Source organism: Alligator sinensis, unplaced genomic scaffold, assembly GCF_000455745.1.
Source record: "Alligator sinensis unplaced genomic scaffold, ASM45574v1 scaffold607_1, whole genome shotgun sequence".
In the NCBI taxonomy this organism is placed as follows: Eukaryota; Metazoa; Chordata; order Crocodylia; family Alligatoridae; genus Alligator; species Alligator sinensis.
Genome location: NW_005841935.1, coordinates 2,081,861 through 2,101,069, shown reverse-complemented (window position 1 = coordinate 2,101,069; position 19,209 = coordinate 2,081,861). Strand labels below are relative to the sequence as shown.

The 19,209-nt window shown below is 48.9% G+C and overlaps 1 protein-coding gene across 3 annotated transcripts in view; it reads right to left on the bottom strand.

Moving 5' to 3' along the window:
- PIGG (phosphatidylinositol glycan anchor biosynthesis class G) overlaps positions 1 to 19,209 on the bottom strand; it is a 203,112-nt gene that overhangs the window by 161,698 nt on the left and 22,205 nt on the right. For all 3 annotated transcript variants that reach the window (XM_025199090.1, XM_025199091.1, XM_025199092.1), the window contains one exon: positions 3,070 to 3,282. In XM_025199090.1, the coding sequence (XP_025054875.1) occupies positions 3,070 to 3,282 (213 nt within the window). The remainder of the gene's footprint in view (positions 1 to 3,069; positions 3,283 to 19,209) is intronic.

Sequence of the window (19,209 nt, the reverse complement as noted above, 5' to 3'; positions counted from 1 at the left end):
TACGCTGCGGTGGGAAAAAGCAGGAGTGGTGGCTGGTTCTTAGCACCTACCATCCTTCCTGTGACCCATATGGGGTCATTCTGGCCTGCAACTGAAAGAGTTGCCAACCACTGGTAAAGTGTATTCTTCCTGGATATTTGTTTACAGAATAGTAGGATATTACTACAGATGCACCGATATATCGGTTGCATATCAGATTGGCACTGATAAAAGGAAAATTAACATTATTGGCAATCAGTTTTTTTTGGTCGGTGTAGCTGATAATGTCACTGATAAATGCTGCATGCATGCGTGCAGCCGCAGCATGCACACAGCCAGAAATAAATCCCAGCAGCTTGGAGAGCAGCATCCTGCCAGTAAGTCTATGTGGGGGAAGGGATGCAGATCAAGGCCGTCACAGTGAGGGAGGGGGGGAAGTGGCAAGCACTGCCCAGCCAGGGCGGTAAGTGCAACCCCGCTGGGTGGGGGGACAAAGCCGTGGGAGGCTCATCCGGGGGGCGTGTGGGGAGGAGGGGGCAGCTCCCTGTTGCTGCATGCACCCCCGAGGGAGGCATGTGTCCCCCTGGATTTGTGCACAGGGTGAGGGTGGGCTGCACACTGTAAACTTGGGGCCAGGGGCTGCGCTGGCCTCTTCCTGGCAAGGGGGTTGGGCCAGAGCTGGACTCAGGGCAGGTGGTGGCGGTGCTGGAAGGGGTAGCTACAGAGTGATACATATCAACAAGAAACTAACAAACATCTTTACTATCTTCCCACCCTAAGCTTTGAATGCACAATGCAGTGCCATGCATAGGTAACTAAGCTAGTTCTAAATTAACTACCTGCAAGGAATATGCAGGTTGGAACAGAAGTGATAGGAGGGATAATTTGGAGGGTGACACCAGTAAGCTTCCAGGAAGCTCCATATGCTCACAGAACAATAGTTCTTGGCACAAGTGCCAAAGCAGTACTCTTAACAAAGATCCAGCTTCTACAGTCCAAATGGATTCCCTTTATTATTGCACAGAACTCTGTGCATGAAACAGAGTAGGATAGTTGCATTACAGCGGCAACTCACCCTGGCTAATTCCCTGCTTATCAATATACTGTTTAGTCTAGGTAAAGCACCACACTGAGCGTGTCTACACTAGACGCTAACTGCCCGGTAGCCTAGTAATACTGTGCAGTAATGCATCACAGCACAAATAGTGTTAATATGTCACTGCACTGTATTATTACGCTACCGAGCAGTAGCATCACTAAAAAGATGTTCAGCGGCGCTACTGTGCAGTAACTCTGGTTACCACTCATTTAGTTAGTACTTGATTATACAAGTACTAAAGTAAATGTGCAGTAACCGCTGTGCATTAATGAATGTGTAGATGTGCCCACTAACATGGCTATAATTGCTTCCATTTAGAGTTAGCTCAGATATCTCTACATGGCACTATATTCTGCTGTCACCATACCTTTCATTTCATTCCTTAGCTGAAGAAACAGAGATCAAAGCTAGACATCAAAATAAAGTTTCTTCTGCATGAAAAAAAGACTGATAAACCTTAAATTACTAAAACAAAGGATGGGAGAAGCTGCCAGCTCATTCCAACTCTGGTAGCAGAAATCCTGGCAACTTCCAGCAACACTGAACCACCCCCCAAATCCAAATTCTTCAAATGAGAGGCAATATTACTCATTTGTGCTGAGTAAGGGGAGCTGTGCAACAAAAAATAAATTACATTCACTAATATCTGATCCAAATATCTGATCTGGAAGGTATAGGCGAAGATGTGACAAAGGTAGAACAAGACTGCACAAGACAGGAGGAGATGTGAGGCAGTAGTTAAGGTGGTTATAGGCCCTCAAGGCCTGCAAGACCAGAAAGAGAGAAAGGAGTACCAATATCAGTCCCTGACCTCCCATTATTAGCCTTTTCCTGCTCCAACCATACGTAATCACTATAAGATACCAAACCCAGGTTTAATTATTATTAGCTGACATGATGTTAAAATACAATTAGTCTTAACCTATGCTGATCATTAAAGATCTGGTTAACATTCTGTCATCTACTCTCATTGTCCACTATTATATTAAATTACAGTAATATTTTCTGGTCAATCCATTCTATCACAATATCCATCAGGACCAGAGACTAAGGTATTAGGATTTTGTTTCACTTGATAGCACCAATACTTATTGTACCCAACATCACGTGAACTCCCCACCTTTGACGAGTCATTTATTTGTAAACTCCCATATTAACTTCACTGTTATTTTACAATCTCAGCACTAAATTTCTCAGAGGAACAGTTTACTTACTTTGTCAGGGCTCCCTCATTTCATTTGGTGCTTGCAAACTCATCTATGCCTGCTTCTATCAAACACCTGCAGCCTTCATCAGGCCTTGCTTATCTTGCTCCAAGTTCCTGACCACCACATTATTCCAACACCACCTGTCCAGCCCTCCAACTCCTTCCTTGTTCCTTCCCCTGAACATACTTACGTTACTTACACTTTTTAAAATAAATTCTATAAATGTCCTTCTGATTTTATAGGTGCCCACTGTGTATGGAAATTCATACCACAGATGAAATGCTGTAAAATTCAATGAGTTGGGGCTCATGTAATGATATTTCTGAGAATCTTTTTTAACTCCTTTCCCCCCCAAACAGGCACCAAAGCACAGATTTTCTGTTACTCAAAGATTATTTAATGAGATTTCAAAATGTTACTAAATGCAGAAAAACTTGCTCCATCACAAGACTGAAGAAATTAAGTTTGGCATTTTTCTAAATAGCAGTTTCCATACCACAGAGCTTCAGTTGTATACAAAGTTGAAATAGCTATGTACTATGAACCACTTCTTTGGTCCTACCATCTTTAGGACGGGATCCTTTATGATAAATGTATACAAAACAGCAAGGAATAAACAAATATGAATAAGCTTAACCTCAGCATGATCTCTCAACATGTAACTGGGTTGAACTATCAGTTTGTAGTAGCTCACTGTGTTGTTGGTCCTAAAACCTCAAATTTAAGTTTCATGGATAAGCATAATCTTTGTAGTTGCCAAAAAGATAATTTTAATTAATTTACCTTTTTCATATGCAGGTACATTCGCTTGAAGTAGTTGGCTAAGCTGAAACCCATTCAAGTGCAAGAACCTTAGTTGTTCTCTCATTGTCTTCCCTTCTATGACAGGCAATATGAGATTCCCAATGCTGTTTCTTGAGATTGGCAGACCAAGACCTATTGCCAATGTGGCAGCTAAATCAATCTGCTGCACAAGTTCTGGTTGTTTTAAAGAGCCTGGAATATGAAAAGGAATATTGACATTATAAGACTGGTCTCATTTTTAAAAAGACAGCTTACATTGTTTCAAAATTTGTTCACATGCCCTAGAATAGATGTTCCAAACTGTGGTCCACAGAGACCTTGGCTGATAACATGACACTGGTTCCTCTTTTTCCAGTTTCTAGACTGCAGCAGAAGACAGCTATAGTTTATTAAATCCTTAACAAATATTATTCTTCAATATTAGTAAATGTTGTTGCTACAGCAAGGATACTTAAGAGATAATCCTTGAGACTGTTTTTTATTAAGCTGCAGTCAACAGTATGAGAGCGCTTGACAACCCATGTTCTAGATAAAACACTATGAAAGTGGGGGGGGGGGTAAAATTCCTTGAAATATGCACTTACAATTGCCAATTATTTTTGTAAGCAGTCACAGAAAAATGAAAAATTAAAATAATGTAGATTCACAGCTTTCCAGAAGCATTACATTTGCAGCATGGTAACAACAAAAACTTATACAGGATCAGGGCCTCACTGTCATGTGCTAGATCAGTGGTGTTTAATCCCCAGACCGCAACCCAAATCTGGCCTGTGGAGCCATGGCATCTAGTGGGGATGTAAATGATAAAAAGACAATTATATTTATCCCATTTACTAATTACTGTATACAATTTAATTCCCTCTGGTGACCCTAGCCCTGGCCCCAGCCCCATATGTCTTCACTGTGCACCTGGCACTGTGTGGGCCCCAGGCCACTGGTGAGGAGCCACAAGTGGTGGGTGGCAGGCACGACCAAGCCACTAAGGGGCACTGCCCAGCTGTGGAGCCATGGCTTCCCCTTTCCCACCATGGGCTCAGAATGGGGACCTCTCCTGTGCCTGGATCCCACCCTCACGAGAAGAGAAGGAGGAAGGTGCCAGTCCTCAGCAGCGGGGCCTGGGTACAGCAACAGGCAACAGGCAATGGGCTCCCTCTGCCTCCCGCCACACTTGTTCGACTGCGGCCTGGACCTGGAAGCTTGCCCTGGGGGAATGGGGAGTCTGGTCCCAGAAGAAAACCCTCTGACAGGCGCACTGGCTCAGCCTGAGGAGGTGCCGTGGCAACTGGAGCAGACGGCGCCAGGACTGAGGGATTGCTACCAGCCCCTTGCACAGTGAGTGCACCCCCAGGGTGTCCCTGAGGGGCAGCAATGCGACAGCTCCAGCCTGGGAAGCTGCTGTTGCAGCCCTAATGCTCCCCCTGGGATCCCTGCTCCACCGCCCCTCAGGAATGCGCTGGGGCCGCACAAAGGACCACTGGCGACCCCTCAAACCCGGTGCTGCCTGCTCCAGCTGCCACAGCACCTCCTCAGGCCAAGCCAGCCATGCACTCAGCCCAGCCGTAGGCCAGGCCCTGCACAGCCCCAGCACCACAGGTGGGAGAGAGAAGGACGCAGCATGCCCAGTTGGGGCTCTCCTGCTGGGACCGGACCTCCCCTTTCCCCAGGGTGAGCTGGGGAGAGCCTGGCTGGCAGACTGGAGGAGTCAGGTCCAAGCTGCAGTGGCACAAGCACAGCGGGAGGTGCAAGGAGCCAATCACCCATCTCCCATTGCCCTGCTGCTGCAAAGGTGCCAGGCAGACCCACTGCAGGGCCGGAAGGCTCGCTGCTGTGGCAGGAAGGCCCCAACCAAGCCCAAACAGAAGCCAGTACCTCCCACCCTACCGATGCCAATAGGATGAGGACACAGAAGAAAAAAAAAAAAAGCCCCAACCCAGGAGGGCAAGGCAAAGTCCCAGCACCGCAACTGGGCAGTGCCCCCTAGTGGCTCAGATGTGCCTGCCACACCCCCACCAGCAGCCTAGCACCTGGCGCACAGTAAAGACATAAGGGGCCAAGACCATTCTTGCCAGAGGTCGCTAAACGAGGTATGTGTTATTGCTTAACCAATATAATTAGAGGTGGTTAAATGGATCATTTTTTTTAACGATATGTATATCCCTAGCATCCAGCCTGTGGGTCTCTGCAAGGGTTGGGAAATTTGGCAGCAGGGGAGCAATGGTGATTAATACTGACACCCCTCCTCCACTGGCAAATTCTCAAGCCCTGCCTGGCCGGATTGAGGCTGGGCCATGCCCCTTCCACCCAATTGGGCCCAACTAATCTCCCTTCTGCTGAATTACTTTATAGACACTTTGGGCGCTTGCACAAGTAACATTTTTTGCACGATCAGGCCCCTGAAAGTGCTCTACAGCCAGGAATTAACACACGTGCACAGCTGCAGAGAACTTTTAAAATGTCTGATAGCACAAAAATTAACCCTGGTCAAATGACGTATTAGATGAAGGCACTCTAAAGCACAGCGGCTTAGGCAATTTGTGTTCCCTCCAGTGTTCATTTTTCACATGGGGGTGGAGCTTGGCTGGGGTACTGCAGTGGGGAGCTGGGCCTGTGAGGCGAGGGGGTCCGTTCAAACCCCACCTCAGCTCCGGCCATTCAACAGCAGCTATGTGCTGCTGCTGTCAAGAGGCCTGGGCAAGGGGTAAAGAACAGGAGCCCCCCTTCCCCTCTTGCCTTGTAGGCTTGGCCCAGCTCCCCCCAGTACCCCAGCTGGGGTAGTTATGGGGGCATGAGCCAAGGGAGCACGGTTCAAATCCACCCCACCCTGACCACGCCCTCAGCTCTGGCCGTTCAAAAGCAACCAGCAGCTCCATGCTGCCACTGTCCCTCCCCCACTCTCCCCTGCTGACAGCCCCAGAGCTGAGGGGGGCAGGGGGAGGGCCAGGGCTGGGGAGAAGGGAGGTGCACCAGCCTCCTTGGAGGCTTCTGAAACGCCCCTGTCTGCTGATCAGGGCCAGTGCAGGCAGGCTCCCACCCCACTCCAACCCAACAGGCAAACGTGTTGGAGGGGAGGGAGGGGCAGGGGCTGGAGCTCTAATTCATAGGACTTTCTGTAAAGCACCATGAGTTACAGCAGGGCCCTAAATGTCTGTAGGCACCCTTAAGCACATGAATAATTTCACTTGCACAAGGGGTACATATATGAGCATCTGCTTATGCGCTTAAATATTTGTGACTGCAGGAAACTTATGCCTGTTTTTCTCCGTGAATCTTACAAGCTACAGCCGTTTTTTTTAGAAGGATACTTTAAGCATTCATGTTTACAACAGGAACAGGTAGTGCTTTGCCACAAGGAAAGATTCCCTTACTAGAAAAAAACAGGGCACAATCTATAACTCTTCTAGAAGAATTAGAAATTCTCTTCTCATTTCTAGTCTTTTTTTTTTTTTGATGATGACACTGAAGTTGGCTCCTTATTCCCAGTTCCTGACTCCTTATTCCCAGTTCCAGTTCCTTTACCAGAGCTAATGCTTGCACAATTAAAGGATGTTAGTAATGAATTACACAAGCTAAAGAGTTAGGCTGTCATCAAAACTGTCTGTTTACTAATAAAAATGTAAAATGATATCATGCGTTATGGGTGGAAATCCTTTTCGGGTCACCCCAAAACACAGGTCTCTGCCATTAGGGGATTCTTCCAAAGAGGCCTGGGCAAAGTCCTGCCCAACTCAAACCTTGGTTTCTCCATGCCAGGCTGCCAACTGACAGGCCTGTGTACTCTGTACAGAACACTGAATAAGAAGCTGGGTTTTGGCTGGGATTACCAGTAAAATCCACAAACCAACAAAATGGTTGCCAGTATTGCACATAACCCCAACTACCTTGTACATGCAATGAGAAAAACCTTTGTTTTAGTGAACTTTGATAAATTTGCGAATGTATAATGTTCTCTATTGAATTAATCAGGACTAGAGACATGTTTTAACTAGCAACATTCAATCTACTTAAATGCAAAAGACCTAAATACAAGATACAAGAAAGGGATTTTGGGGGCAAGGGACTAGGGTACTACCAGCTCAAAAAAGCCAGCAATTGGCATTTGAGAAGGCATGGGTGAGCAAATGACCAGGGGCACCAAACAGGGCAAGCAGTTTGCAGGCAGTTCACTGGAAGTGAGAGGAAGAAGGGGAACAGGAACAGAAGCCAGGCAACAGATCCTGCCCAGGGAAAGTCAGTGATCCAGGTCTGCCTGTGCCTTTAGCTTGCTAAGTGTTTGTTTGGTGGGATGTGTGCGTTTAAGCGTGTGCTCTCAGAAGCTGGGAGTGTTGCTAGCTGAACGATTACTGCCTGCTGCCTAACAAGGGGGCAAAGCCAGTCCAGGCCCAGCAGGGTATAAAAGGAGATTCCTTGAGTCAGGGAGTGAGTGTACAGGGGCAGTAAACAGGGCAAACAATTTGCAGGCAGTTCGCTGGTCAATTCGCAAGTTGGTTTGTCCCCTCCACACCCATCTTTGATGGGGAGCCCATAAACTTGATGCGAGGAAGCAGGGAGAAACGAAACTTTCAGGGCCAAGGAACAGTAAACAGGCATTTCCAGATGAGTTTTCTAGGGAAGATGTTCTTGGAAGAAGGGCAGTAAGAGAGACGAGGCAAATTAAGAGACCCAGGGAAAAGGCTGGAGGATGTCACAATGCCAGAGACACTGCCTCTACTTGACCTGTGAGGTGTCTGTCCAGGCAGGACCACTCATCATCGAGGCTTTCACCCAAGTCTGGGTTTGGCGCTGAGACCTCAGCTTGCAGGTTCCTTCCAGTGATGGCCAGGTGGGGGAAGGAGGAGTGCCTGTGAAGTGAGCAGTACCTCCTAGTGGTGTCTCTTAAGCAGCAAGCAAGAAAGCTACAGGAGGAGGTCGCAAGGCTCCAAAGATTCCTCCACCATGAGGAGTTCATCAATTCAGTGCTGGAGGAGACCTCTCAGACAGCTGAGGAAGGACTGCCAAAGGCCACGCTAAAGAAGGGAAAGGACATGGACTCCAAGGAATGTGGAAGCGGGAAGCTTGTGACCTCAGGCAGCAAGCCGAAATATTAATCTCCACCTGAAGCACTTCATCTGGAGAACAGATATGGAACCTTAGCAACAGAGAGGGAGGAGCACATTCCATAGGTAGAAGACAGGCCAGGCCTTCCCAAGTTGGGAAGGATCAAGACCACCGGCACCAAGAAGAAGCAAGGGGTGGTGGTGGTTGGAGACTCCCACCTGCGTGGGACGGAGGCATCCATCTGCTGGCCTGACCTGTTATCTCAGGAGGTGTGCTACTTGCCCAGATCCAAGATGTTATGGACAGATTACCAAGACTCATCCGGCCCTCTGACTACTATCCCATGCTGCTCATCCATGTCAGCACCAAGGATACTGCTTGGTTTAGGTTAGTCTTTCTAATATCTTTCTCACTAGGTAGACAGTAAAACACTGGAACGGGTTACCCAGAGAGGCTGTGGAATCTCTATCCTTGGAGGTTTTTATGATCTGGCTAGACAAAGCCTTGGCTGGAATGATATAGTTGGAGATGATCCTGGATTGAGCAGGGGTTGGGATTAGATGACCTCTTGGGGTCCCTCCCAACCCTAATTTTCTATGATTCTATGGTTCAGTAATTTGATATAGACCTAATTAACACACACAATTTTATTTCAACTTACTTAATGTCATCGCAGCTTCAGCAAAACTCTTACATTACCAACTTACTTAATGTCATGTACAGAAACCTCTCGTGGAAAAAGCTAAGGATCAAATGTGACCTGAAAAGTCTTCTGTGCAAAAGTCGCTCAGTGGTGGAGAGCTGTAGTTTGAGGTGACATAAAAAGGATTTTGTTTGGAAATCCCAGCTAAAACTCAGCCCTTTCTTTGGTGCTGATTACATAGCACAGAACCCTGGAGAGCTCTCAGTTACCTTGCTGGAATGCAAAAACCAAGCTCAAGGTCAGGCACTATCTTGCCCAGAATTATTCAGAAGATCCACCAGTCAGGGAGATGTGTAGTTTGTGGGGACCCAAAGGAGGTTTTCCCCATAATCCCAGCCCAAAATAAGCATGCAGATATTGAGGGGTGGGTGGAAGGCTGGCACTTGAAAACTGAGCATCAGGTCAAGCAGGGACCTGCCCAGGCTTCTTCCAGAGATGCTCGGTGGTGGAGAGGAGTGTTTTGGGATAATCCAGAAAGGATTTTGCCCAATAATTCCAGTCCAAATTCAGCTCCTTATTCACAGAAACATAGACAGCACACACATCTGGGGTGCTGTCAGTTGGCAGGATGGCACACAAAAATCAAGCTTTGAATCAGGCAGTACCCTGCCCAGACTTCTTCAAGAGAATCCCCTGCTGACAGAGATGTATAGCATGGGGTGATCCAAAAAGGATTTTCAACCATAGCCCAAGCCACAAATCATTTCATTTAGTTCAACGTAAATAGTACACAGCTCTGGAAGGCAAAAATTGATAGGGTGACATGCAAAAACAGAGATTCAGGTCAGGCAAGGGCCTCCCACAATTCTTGAGGAAAGTCTCCAGGTGGTAGTTATGTGTATGCTAGGCTGATTTGAAGAATATTTTACCTGATAATCCTGCCCAAATTCAGATGCAAATTTGGGGATAAGTACAGAGCACATAGGCCTGGGGCCTGTCAAGTTGGCACTTGCAAACCAAGCATAGGGTTGGGCAGGATTCTGCCCAGGCTTCTTTGGGAGATTCCTCTAATGACAAAGATGTGCAGTCTGGGGTGACCCAAGGTGGTTTTCCACCCATAATCCCAGCCCGAACCCAACCTGTTGTTCAGGCCTCGGGGTCTGTGAGTTGGCAGCGTGGCATTCACGAATTGAGCTTCAGGTTAGGCAGAACTCCACCCAGGCTTCTTTGCGAGAGTCCCCAGACACCAGAAATGTGAGGTCTGGGATGGCCTGAAAAGGATTTCCACCTGCAACACCAGCCCAAATCCAGCTCTTTACTCGGGCCCTGGGGCCTGTGAGTGGCAGCCTGGCACTCACAAACCGAGCTCTGAGTCAGGCAAGACTCTGCCCAGACTTCTTTGAGAGATTCTCCTGGTGGCAGTTTCTTGTGCTCTGGAGTGATCCAAAAAAGATTTTCACATGAAGTCCTAGCCCAAACACAGTTCCTTATGTAGCATGAACTGAACTAATGTAGCTGATGTTAACATAGGTTGTGATAGTAGTGAAATAGTAAATTTATAACCATGTTAGTCTTATCCTATAAGTAACCTGAAAACTCCATTTTGTATTCTCTTGCTTGACATAAGTGTATGACCTTTTGTGTATGAGCATGTGAAAAGGGTGAATGGTGAGAGAATGGCATAGAGACAGGAAAGGAAAATGTAACTGTTTTTGTAAGCAACAAGGCATCAAATGTGTAAGTTACCAGTAAGTAAACTAATTAATAGATGGCTAAAGAATCCTTTTGAGGCCTAGGGCACAAAGGATATAACCAAGAGAAGGAATGTGCACATCCTGCCAGATGTACAGCAAGGACACTTCAAGGCTGAGACACCAACTTTTACAACCAAACTGATCTCAGGCTGAGATAAGCAGAAGGTGGATGAGAAACAACTGCAAAAACAGAAATTGGGTATGGAAAAACCCCAAAGTGCTGAACAAAAAATGCCAATCCCTATAAAAGAGGACTCTGAAAAATACCAGGTTGGGTGAGCCTCTCTCGACTGCTGCTTTCTTTGGAGCACAAACACATCTGTTCACCCCGCTCCAGCTGCTGTCTTCATCTTCCTCTCAGTAGGCCTCAGCTGGCCACCCGGTGCCACTATTGAGCAACTGCTGCTGGTAACTATAATATCTGAATGGAATGGCTGTTTTGTGTATGCGTATGTCTGGGTGTAACGATGTGTATGATGATATGTGTACAGGGCATTTTGCCTTATCCCCCTTTATAAGGTCTTTCTCTTGACTTGATTAAATTGAAATTATAAGTAACACTTATTTAGTGTCATATGCATAGCACACAAGCCTAGAGGGGATCCCATCAGTGAGCAGACTGGCAGGCAAAAAACCAAGCTTTGGTTTGAGAAGCACCCTACTTAGGTTTATTCAGAAATGTCCCCTGGTGACATATACATGTGTTTTGAGGTAACCCAAAAGGGATTTTGCCCCACAACCCCAGTCTAATCTCAAGTCTTTTTTCAGGGCTATGTACTTCATACATATTTTAAATTTTTATTAGTAAATATACATTTTTGATAAGGCTGTCAATCGCAATTAACACGTTAATTGTTGTTCAAGTTAATTTTTGTAACACGTTAATTGCACATGTGGTTTTCGAGCTTGCACAGTGGGGCCAATCGAGGCCCCCATGGTGAAGCAGGGAATGGGGTAGGGGAAGCGCGTGTCATAGGACGGAGCTGCGGCTCGTCCAGGGATGAAGTAGGGAGATGCTCCCACAACCATATGCACCCCCAAGGAGAGGCACAGGGGACACATGCCCCCAGATTTGTGCATAGGGCGGAGGCAAGCTGCCACTGTGGGCTGCGGCCCCAGGAGTCACACGCTGGCTGTGCCACGTCCCCGACCCACCCAGCAGTGGGAGGCACAGCATGGCATAGCGCGGCTCGCAAGGCAAAGGCAGTGGGGCTCAGAGCCCAGCACACACTGGCAGCCCTCCTCTGGCCCATGCACAAATCCAGGGGGCATGTGCCTCCTCTGCCTCTCCTAGGGCTACACGCAGCTGCGGGAACAGTCCCCCCCGTCCCCCTGAATGAGCCACACACACCTCCATCCCATAACCCACCCCAGCCCTAGGGCCCCATTCACCCCAGCCCCTGCCCCATTCCCTCCCACACGATGGGGGCCTTGATCTGCCCCCTGCCCCTTCCCTCCCCCACACAGACTTACCTGCTGGGTGGTGTCTGTCTGTCTGTGCCTGTGTGCGTGTCTGCCCTTCACTCCCAAGCCACAGCCTCCCCAGCCCTGCTGCTGCCCCTCACTCCTGACCCACAGTACCCCACATCAGAGTTTCATACTTGGTAGGGTCGGAAGGGACCTGAGCAGATCATCAAGTCCGACCCTCTGCCATGGCAGGAAAGAGTCCTGGGGTCAAATGACCCCGGCCAGATGTTCGTTCAGCCTTCTTTTGAAAAGACCCCCAAGGTAGGAGCCAGCACCACTACTCTTGGAAGTTGGCTCCAGATCCTAGGCGCCCTAACTGTGAAGTAGTGTCTCCTAATATCTAGCCTGAATCTACCCTCCGCTACCTTGTGTCCGTTGCTTCCTGTAACTCCCGGGAGTGCTCAGGGGAACAAGGGACTCTCCCAATGCCTTCTGGTCCCCCTTGACTAGTTTGTAAACTGCCACTAGATCCCCTCTCAGCCTTCTCTTATGGAGACTGAACAGGGTCAGGTCCCTCAGCCTCTTCTCATAAGGCCTGCCCTGCTGACCCCTGATCATGAAGGTGGTCCTCCTTTGGACCCTCTCCATACTGTCCACATCCCTCCTGAAGCACGGAGCCCAAAACTGGATGCAGTACTCCAGCTACGGCCTGACTAGTGTCGCATAGAGGGGGAGGAACACCTCCTTGGACCTGCTTGAGATGCATCTGTGAATGCACGACAAGGTATGGTTGGCCTTCCTAACTGCGTCCCCACATTGTCGGCCCATGTTCATTATGGCATCAATGATGACTCCAAGATCCTTTTCTGTCTCGACACTGACGAGAAGGGAGCTCCCCAGCCTGTAAGTGTGCCGCTGGTTCTTCCTTCCCAGGTGCATTATCCTGCACTTGTCAGTGTTGAACCCCATCCTATTCTCATTGGCTCATCCCTGTAACCTGTCTAGATCCGATTGCAGCCTGTTCCTTCCTTCTAGCGTACCCACTTCACCCCACATCTTAGTCTCTGGGTGCAGCCCACCAGCCAGTTAGTGACCCATCTGACTGTGTAGGCATCCACACCGCAGTGTCCTAGTTTCTTAATGGGAATGGGTTGAGAGACCGTGTCAAAGGCCTTCCTGAAGTCCAGAAAGACTATATCCACTGCGACACCAGCATCCAAGGACTTGGTGACCTGGTCCATCCTTCCTGGTCATAGAAGGTCACCAGGTTGGTTTGACAAGACCTGCCCCTAATGGACCCATGCTGGTTGACCCCGAGCATAGTCTCCGCTGCTGGCCCCTCATGGACATGTGCCAGGATAATTCTCTCAAAAAGCTTCCCGAGGACCGAGGTAAGACTCACGGGCCTATGGTTTCATCCTACCAGTGAGCAGACGTGGAAGGAGACAAGAGACCTGCAACAGTGAGGTCAACTTCAGATTTTGGAAATGGTGTCTCGAGGCAGGCTTTGGCTTCCTGGACATCCTGCCAGGGTATGCAGGAACCCCCCCTGCCAAGAGTCCACAACCCCACATACACCCCTACAGCCCCCCCTTCACAAATTCCCTCCCCCCCCACACACACACACACCCCAACCATACAAAGTACCTGCATAACTTTAAGTTTTCTGCACATAATTTTGAGTTTTTAGCTCTGTGATTAAAATTGCAATTAATTGCAACTCATTTTTTTAATCGCATAACTAATTGCAAATCAGATTTTTTAATCATTTGACAATCCTATATTTTGATGACAGCCTAACTCTTTAGCCTGTGTTATTCATTACTAACAACCTTTATCTGTGTAAGGATTAGCTTTGAAAAAGGAACCAGGAATAAAGAACCAGGAGTAAGGAGCCAACTTCAGAAAGCATCAAAACATGAGGCTATTTATTCTTGTGGTTACTTGAAATGTCACCTATAATCCCCAAATCCTTTTTGCACAAGTGCTTGCATGCTAGTCAGCAGTGTTCAGATTGCTGGTGAAGACAAGAAAGTTGCCCACTGGCTAAAAATACGAGAATTTTCCAAATTTACGTACCAACCACAGGGTTTAACAATTCTAAAATGTCACACAACTAATACTTGAGCAGCGCATTAAATCAGACATAACTAAAAGGATTACATGACAGCATAAAGAAAAAAGGTTTCTCATATTAACCACAGCACATACTGTTGCAGGTTATCAAAAATAAGATTAAATAAGGAGGGTCACTAAAATTCCAACTAAAGAGAAAAGGTATTGCAAAGGGAAACTACATACAAGTTTAAAAGTATTATAGCATCAAGAAAACTAAATCAAAGATTTACCCTAAAGCAAAAGATCATTTCTGGTGCAACTGTTAAGTGTACCCCCCTCCACCCATGCCTCCTTGGCCTTCTCTTGACAAACTCCCTTTTACCTCACCTTGATGAAATGGTACTTTTAGGAAAGGGAGGCTACCCCCGAGCTTCCCAAGCCTGATCTCACCCTCATGACCACAGGTGTCCATGGTCATTGCCTTGAGGACCAATTATGTGGCTCTGACTGCTCCTCTGCACCACGCCCACGCCTCACATGCCCTTCCTGGACTAGAGGCTCCCGGCCCCAGTCCTCGCGCCTCCTGGGCTATGGGCTCCTTAGCCCCTTAGCCTCCAGCTGTGACCTCCAATCTCTGGACCCTCTCTCTTGGCCCTAGCCCCACTCCTAAGCCAGGTGACTCCTGGGCTCCTCGGCTCCACCAGTCACCATCTGTGGCCCTGCTCAGCCTTTGGCCCCTAGGCCAGTGAAACCTTTGGGTTCCCCTTGCCCTGCTGAGGCTCAGCCCTCCTAAGCTTCAGACCTCTGGGGTCTCAGGCCCTGCTGATACTTGGCCCTCTCTCTAGGCTCTGGCTCCACACACTGCTGTCTGGCCCTCATGCTCTGCCCTATTACCAGGCTCCGGCCTTACTTCCAGACATCTGACCCTCTCCCAGGCCTGCTGGGACCTCCCTCCACCACTTAGTCCCTTCCACAAACCACCAGCATTGCTTATCGCAGCTCAGATGTTACCCAGGAGCCCTGCTGCAGCCCCACTGCCAGGAGGACCTCTCCCTGTGACACTCAGGGCTAGCCTGCCTGACCAGCTCAGGCCCCAGACTTATATGGCTCAAGCCGGGCCCCCTCTAGGTCAGGTGTCTCCTTAATTGAGCCCTACCACCTGCATGCTGCTTCTCCCTCAGCTTTTTCGCTTAAAGTGACAAGCACACTAAGCAATCTGTCAAACAAAGTACAATAAACCCTGCACAGAAAAACCCTACCAGAATGCCTGTGAATTTTTTTTGTGCTTATCACAAATATCATGGCCCACAGCTCATCTTCAGGTGTGTCCATTCAAGGACTTCCATAAGAGCTGTGGGTGTACCTCCAGGGCAGAATTCAACCCTGAGTTACCAGGAAACACTTCTAGGTTTGGATTTTCTTGGCTCACTCTTACATCTGAAAAACCATCTCCATCAACATTCCTAGGGCTCACTCAGACACTGAACAAGAGAGGAAGATGTTCAGTAGCAAACAGCTGGAGGAAGCAGGGTGCTCTAGCTGAGGTAGCAAAGTCTATTCTACTGCTCAGTCACAACTGCTGACAGCCCATGCTCACTAACTGGAACACCCAGTTTTGAATTTCTTATTGTTTTCACTAAACAATGTATGCACAAAACATAATAAATCAGTAGTGCTCAACCTCCCATCATAGTCTGGCTCACAAAGCCATGTCATCTGGTCTGTGGGTCTCTTCATGGGTTTAGAAATTTGGTAGCAAGCTCCAATGACACCAGATTTCTAGACCCATGGATAGCCCTTCAGGCTGAATGATGTGGCCCTACACACTAAATCATGTCAGTGCACAGTGGGGCTGATGTAGAGGGATCACTCTACAGCTAGATCCAGTGACCAGAGCTGGGCTCACGTGCCAGATCGCACTTGCAGACCAACCCCACATGCCCACCACGTACTGGATCTGGCCTGCAAACTAGCCCCGTGCCACTTATCCAGCCTACAAAGCCAGAAGGTTGAGCACTGCTAGAATAAGTAACAAAACCGTACATTTACTGCAGTTGGGGGACTAACAAGTTCAGATGATATTTATAAAACTTAATATGTTCAGCTGGATACCAACTTCACAGATAGTTGACATTTGGAAGTACCTCGGCCACTTGAAAAAAAACAGCTAGTTTCTTACAGAAGTCCACCATAAAAGGTCATGTACAAGCGAGCATAACTTAATGGACACCAATGTAAGAGGATCCCTACCCCTGTTACCGAAAGGAAGAGAACAGAACAGGGGTAGAGCCAGCAGAGCAAGTGCTGCCTGCAGAGCGCCTGGCAGCAAGGAACAGCAGGTAAGAGGGGCAGAGGCATGAGAGCAGAACTCTCCTGAAAGAGAGGAGGAAACAGTCCATCAGAAGAGGAGGATCTTCTGCCTGCTGAAAGCAAGTATACCGAAGGGGTGAGGATTTGATTGAGAACTGTTTGTGTTTACTGCGAGGGGGGTGTTGTTTAGGACAGTTTATGTGCCCAGTAAAGTTCTATTTTTGTTTCTATCCCCCAGAGGCCTGGGAACAACAGGAAAGAGGGGTCAGGTGCTGCACAGCAGAATGCTCTGCAAACTGCGGAGTTATATTCTTTTTGGCTTTTTCCTGAAAGGAACAAGCCAGAGTGGAGAAGGGCTAGAGACAGAGTTGAAGCCTTACCACAGAGCTGAGGCCTAGATCCAAGGAAGAGGAAGCTGCTGAACAAAGGTGTGAGGAGACATGGCTGAAGCCCAGGCCAGCATCAGGGACCTGGGAACTGAAGCAAGGATGGTCCGGAGACCAGACAAACACAGATCGAGTAAAACCTGTGAGGATATGGGGGTGGCTGGAGGCCGCACTTCTTGCCCTTAAGATAACTGTAACACGAGGGGGGTCAGGGTCACCGTGCTCCCCCCTGCCGCCTCCTTTACCGTGTCAAGTTACCGATTAGCACCCTCCAATTCTCACCCGCCACGACTTTGATCTTATAGATATATTTTATAGGGAGGCTGCCTTTTGTCTTCTGGTCCACGGTTCTCCTGTTATCTCTAGTTTCTATACGGTAGCGCGTGTTCCTGTACACACCAGCCTTATGGGCTATGCGTGGCTCCTACCACGCCTGTACCACGCCCCAAGCCTCGCAGATGTGCCTGACGTTGTTAGGTCTCTCTCTCACCACGCCCTCTCTAGCGCTCAGGCTCTCCACAGTCCCGTCTCTCTCTCTCTATCTCTCGCTGTGCCTTCTCCGTAATGCCGCCCTCTCTCTGGGCTCACCACGCCTGCACTGGGGCTTCTCAGCAATGCCCCCTTCTCTGGGGCTTCTCAGCTGCCCCTCTCTGGGGCCAGGGTCTGTGCACCCCGAATGCTGCGCCCTCGCTGGCTCTGGGGTTCCCACACTGCTGTGGGTCCCCTATGAGGCCTCCTCCAACCCCTAATAGCCTCACCCAAACCACCGATGATAAAACAGCAACATAAACACAAGCCCCTTTGGCTACAACACAAACAGAAGCCACCCGGCTATAAATCATGCTCAAGCCTACCGGGGATCCTTTATCTCTCAGCAGTATCAGATGCTGCTCCTTCATTAATCCTCTCCTCTCTTACATGGCAGGAAGCTCCTTCCTCCTTGGCTGCTGGCAGGGAACTGCCTTCTGGCCTCGAACTGCCTTCTGGCCTCCTGCCTGTGATTTATATAGGAGCCAGGCCCTGCCCCTTCCTTCAGCTGGCTAGGCAGGTGGGGATCATTAGATCCCTCCAGTGACCTCAGCAAACAGCACCTGAGGAGTTATCCCGGCTCTCTCAGTAGCAGGCACCTCAGTGTCCTGCTACAGTGACTATAGCATGTAGGGCCAGGATTAGAATTGCTAGAGCAAAAACAGTAGAGGTGGCACCAGACTTAGCACTGGACTTCCCTTTTCTGACACGAGACAACCTCTTCCAGATGCTTTGTTTCCATCAAGGCAGGGCACGTAAATTGAAAGAGGGAAAGGATAGTAAGGGAACTGGAGCAGTACAGCATTAGCCTGCAGGTAAACCCTTCAAATCCATCTTCCAGGTGGGTTTGGTCACAACCAGATGCAAAACAATACATGGTAGGGCAGTAGTCACCAACCAGTTAATCACCATTGACCACGGAGCCTCTGATAGTTGATCTCAGTTTGGGCGGGGGGTCTGAGCATGTACACATGTTCAGCCCCCAATACTGAGATGGAGCCAAGGCAGTACACAAGGTAGGTACCAATCGGAGCCAGAGCGGTACGCAAAGGTAGTTACTGATCGGAGCCCGGGCGGCTCATCCAGACACGGGGGATCCTGCCGCTGCACACACCCTGGTGAAGGCCCCCCCAACCTGTGCACAAGGTGGAGGCAGCTGCCGCCGTGCACTGAGCTTTGTGCCCCAAGCCCCACTGTACCTGCTCTGGGAGCAGTGCGACACCACATGCATCCCACTGCCAGGAGGGGAAGGGGGCACGGCTCAGCCCAGCAGCAGGACACATATGGTGTCACAGCGCTCCTAGGGCTGCTTCAGCAGGGCTTGTGGTACAAAGCCCAGCACACAGCAGCAGCCGCCATCTCTGCCCCACACACAGATTGGAGGTGGGGGGGAACGTGGGCGCATGCTGTGGTGGCAGGAGCCCCCTCATGCCTGGACAAGCTACCCAAGCTTCAATTAACCTACCAGCTGACCCGACCAGGACCCCACTCATCCTAGTTCCTGCCTCTGCCCCACTCCCTCCCTCACTACAGGGGCCTCAATCTGCTCCCACCCTGCCCCTTCCCTCACCTACAGACTGATCTGCTGGGCAGGGGATGGAGGGGGAGGAGGGTGGCGTGCAGTAGATCCTGGGTTGCACTTTAATTCAAAAAGTGACCTAGTACTTAAAAAGCTTGGAGACCACTGTGGTAGACCAATATATTATATTTTACTTGTCTATTGACTCAAGCTTTGCTAAACCTTCTGTAAAGAAAACTACTGTAGGCAAGTACAGTGTATACCACTTACACTTTTACTGCATCTGCTGGACATCAGATTCACAGACAATTGACGTTTGGTAGTGCCTCAGGTGTGCTGCAGGGCCCTCCAGGAAGAGGAACAAGTCAAGAGTATTCTAATATTATAAAAGCCTAAGCCTGTCTGCCTGTCCGTAAGGCTTTATTCACACTCTGATTGGAGGCAGGGGTAACAGAGCGAACGGAACAGGGGAGGCAAGAC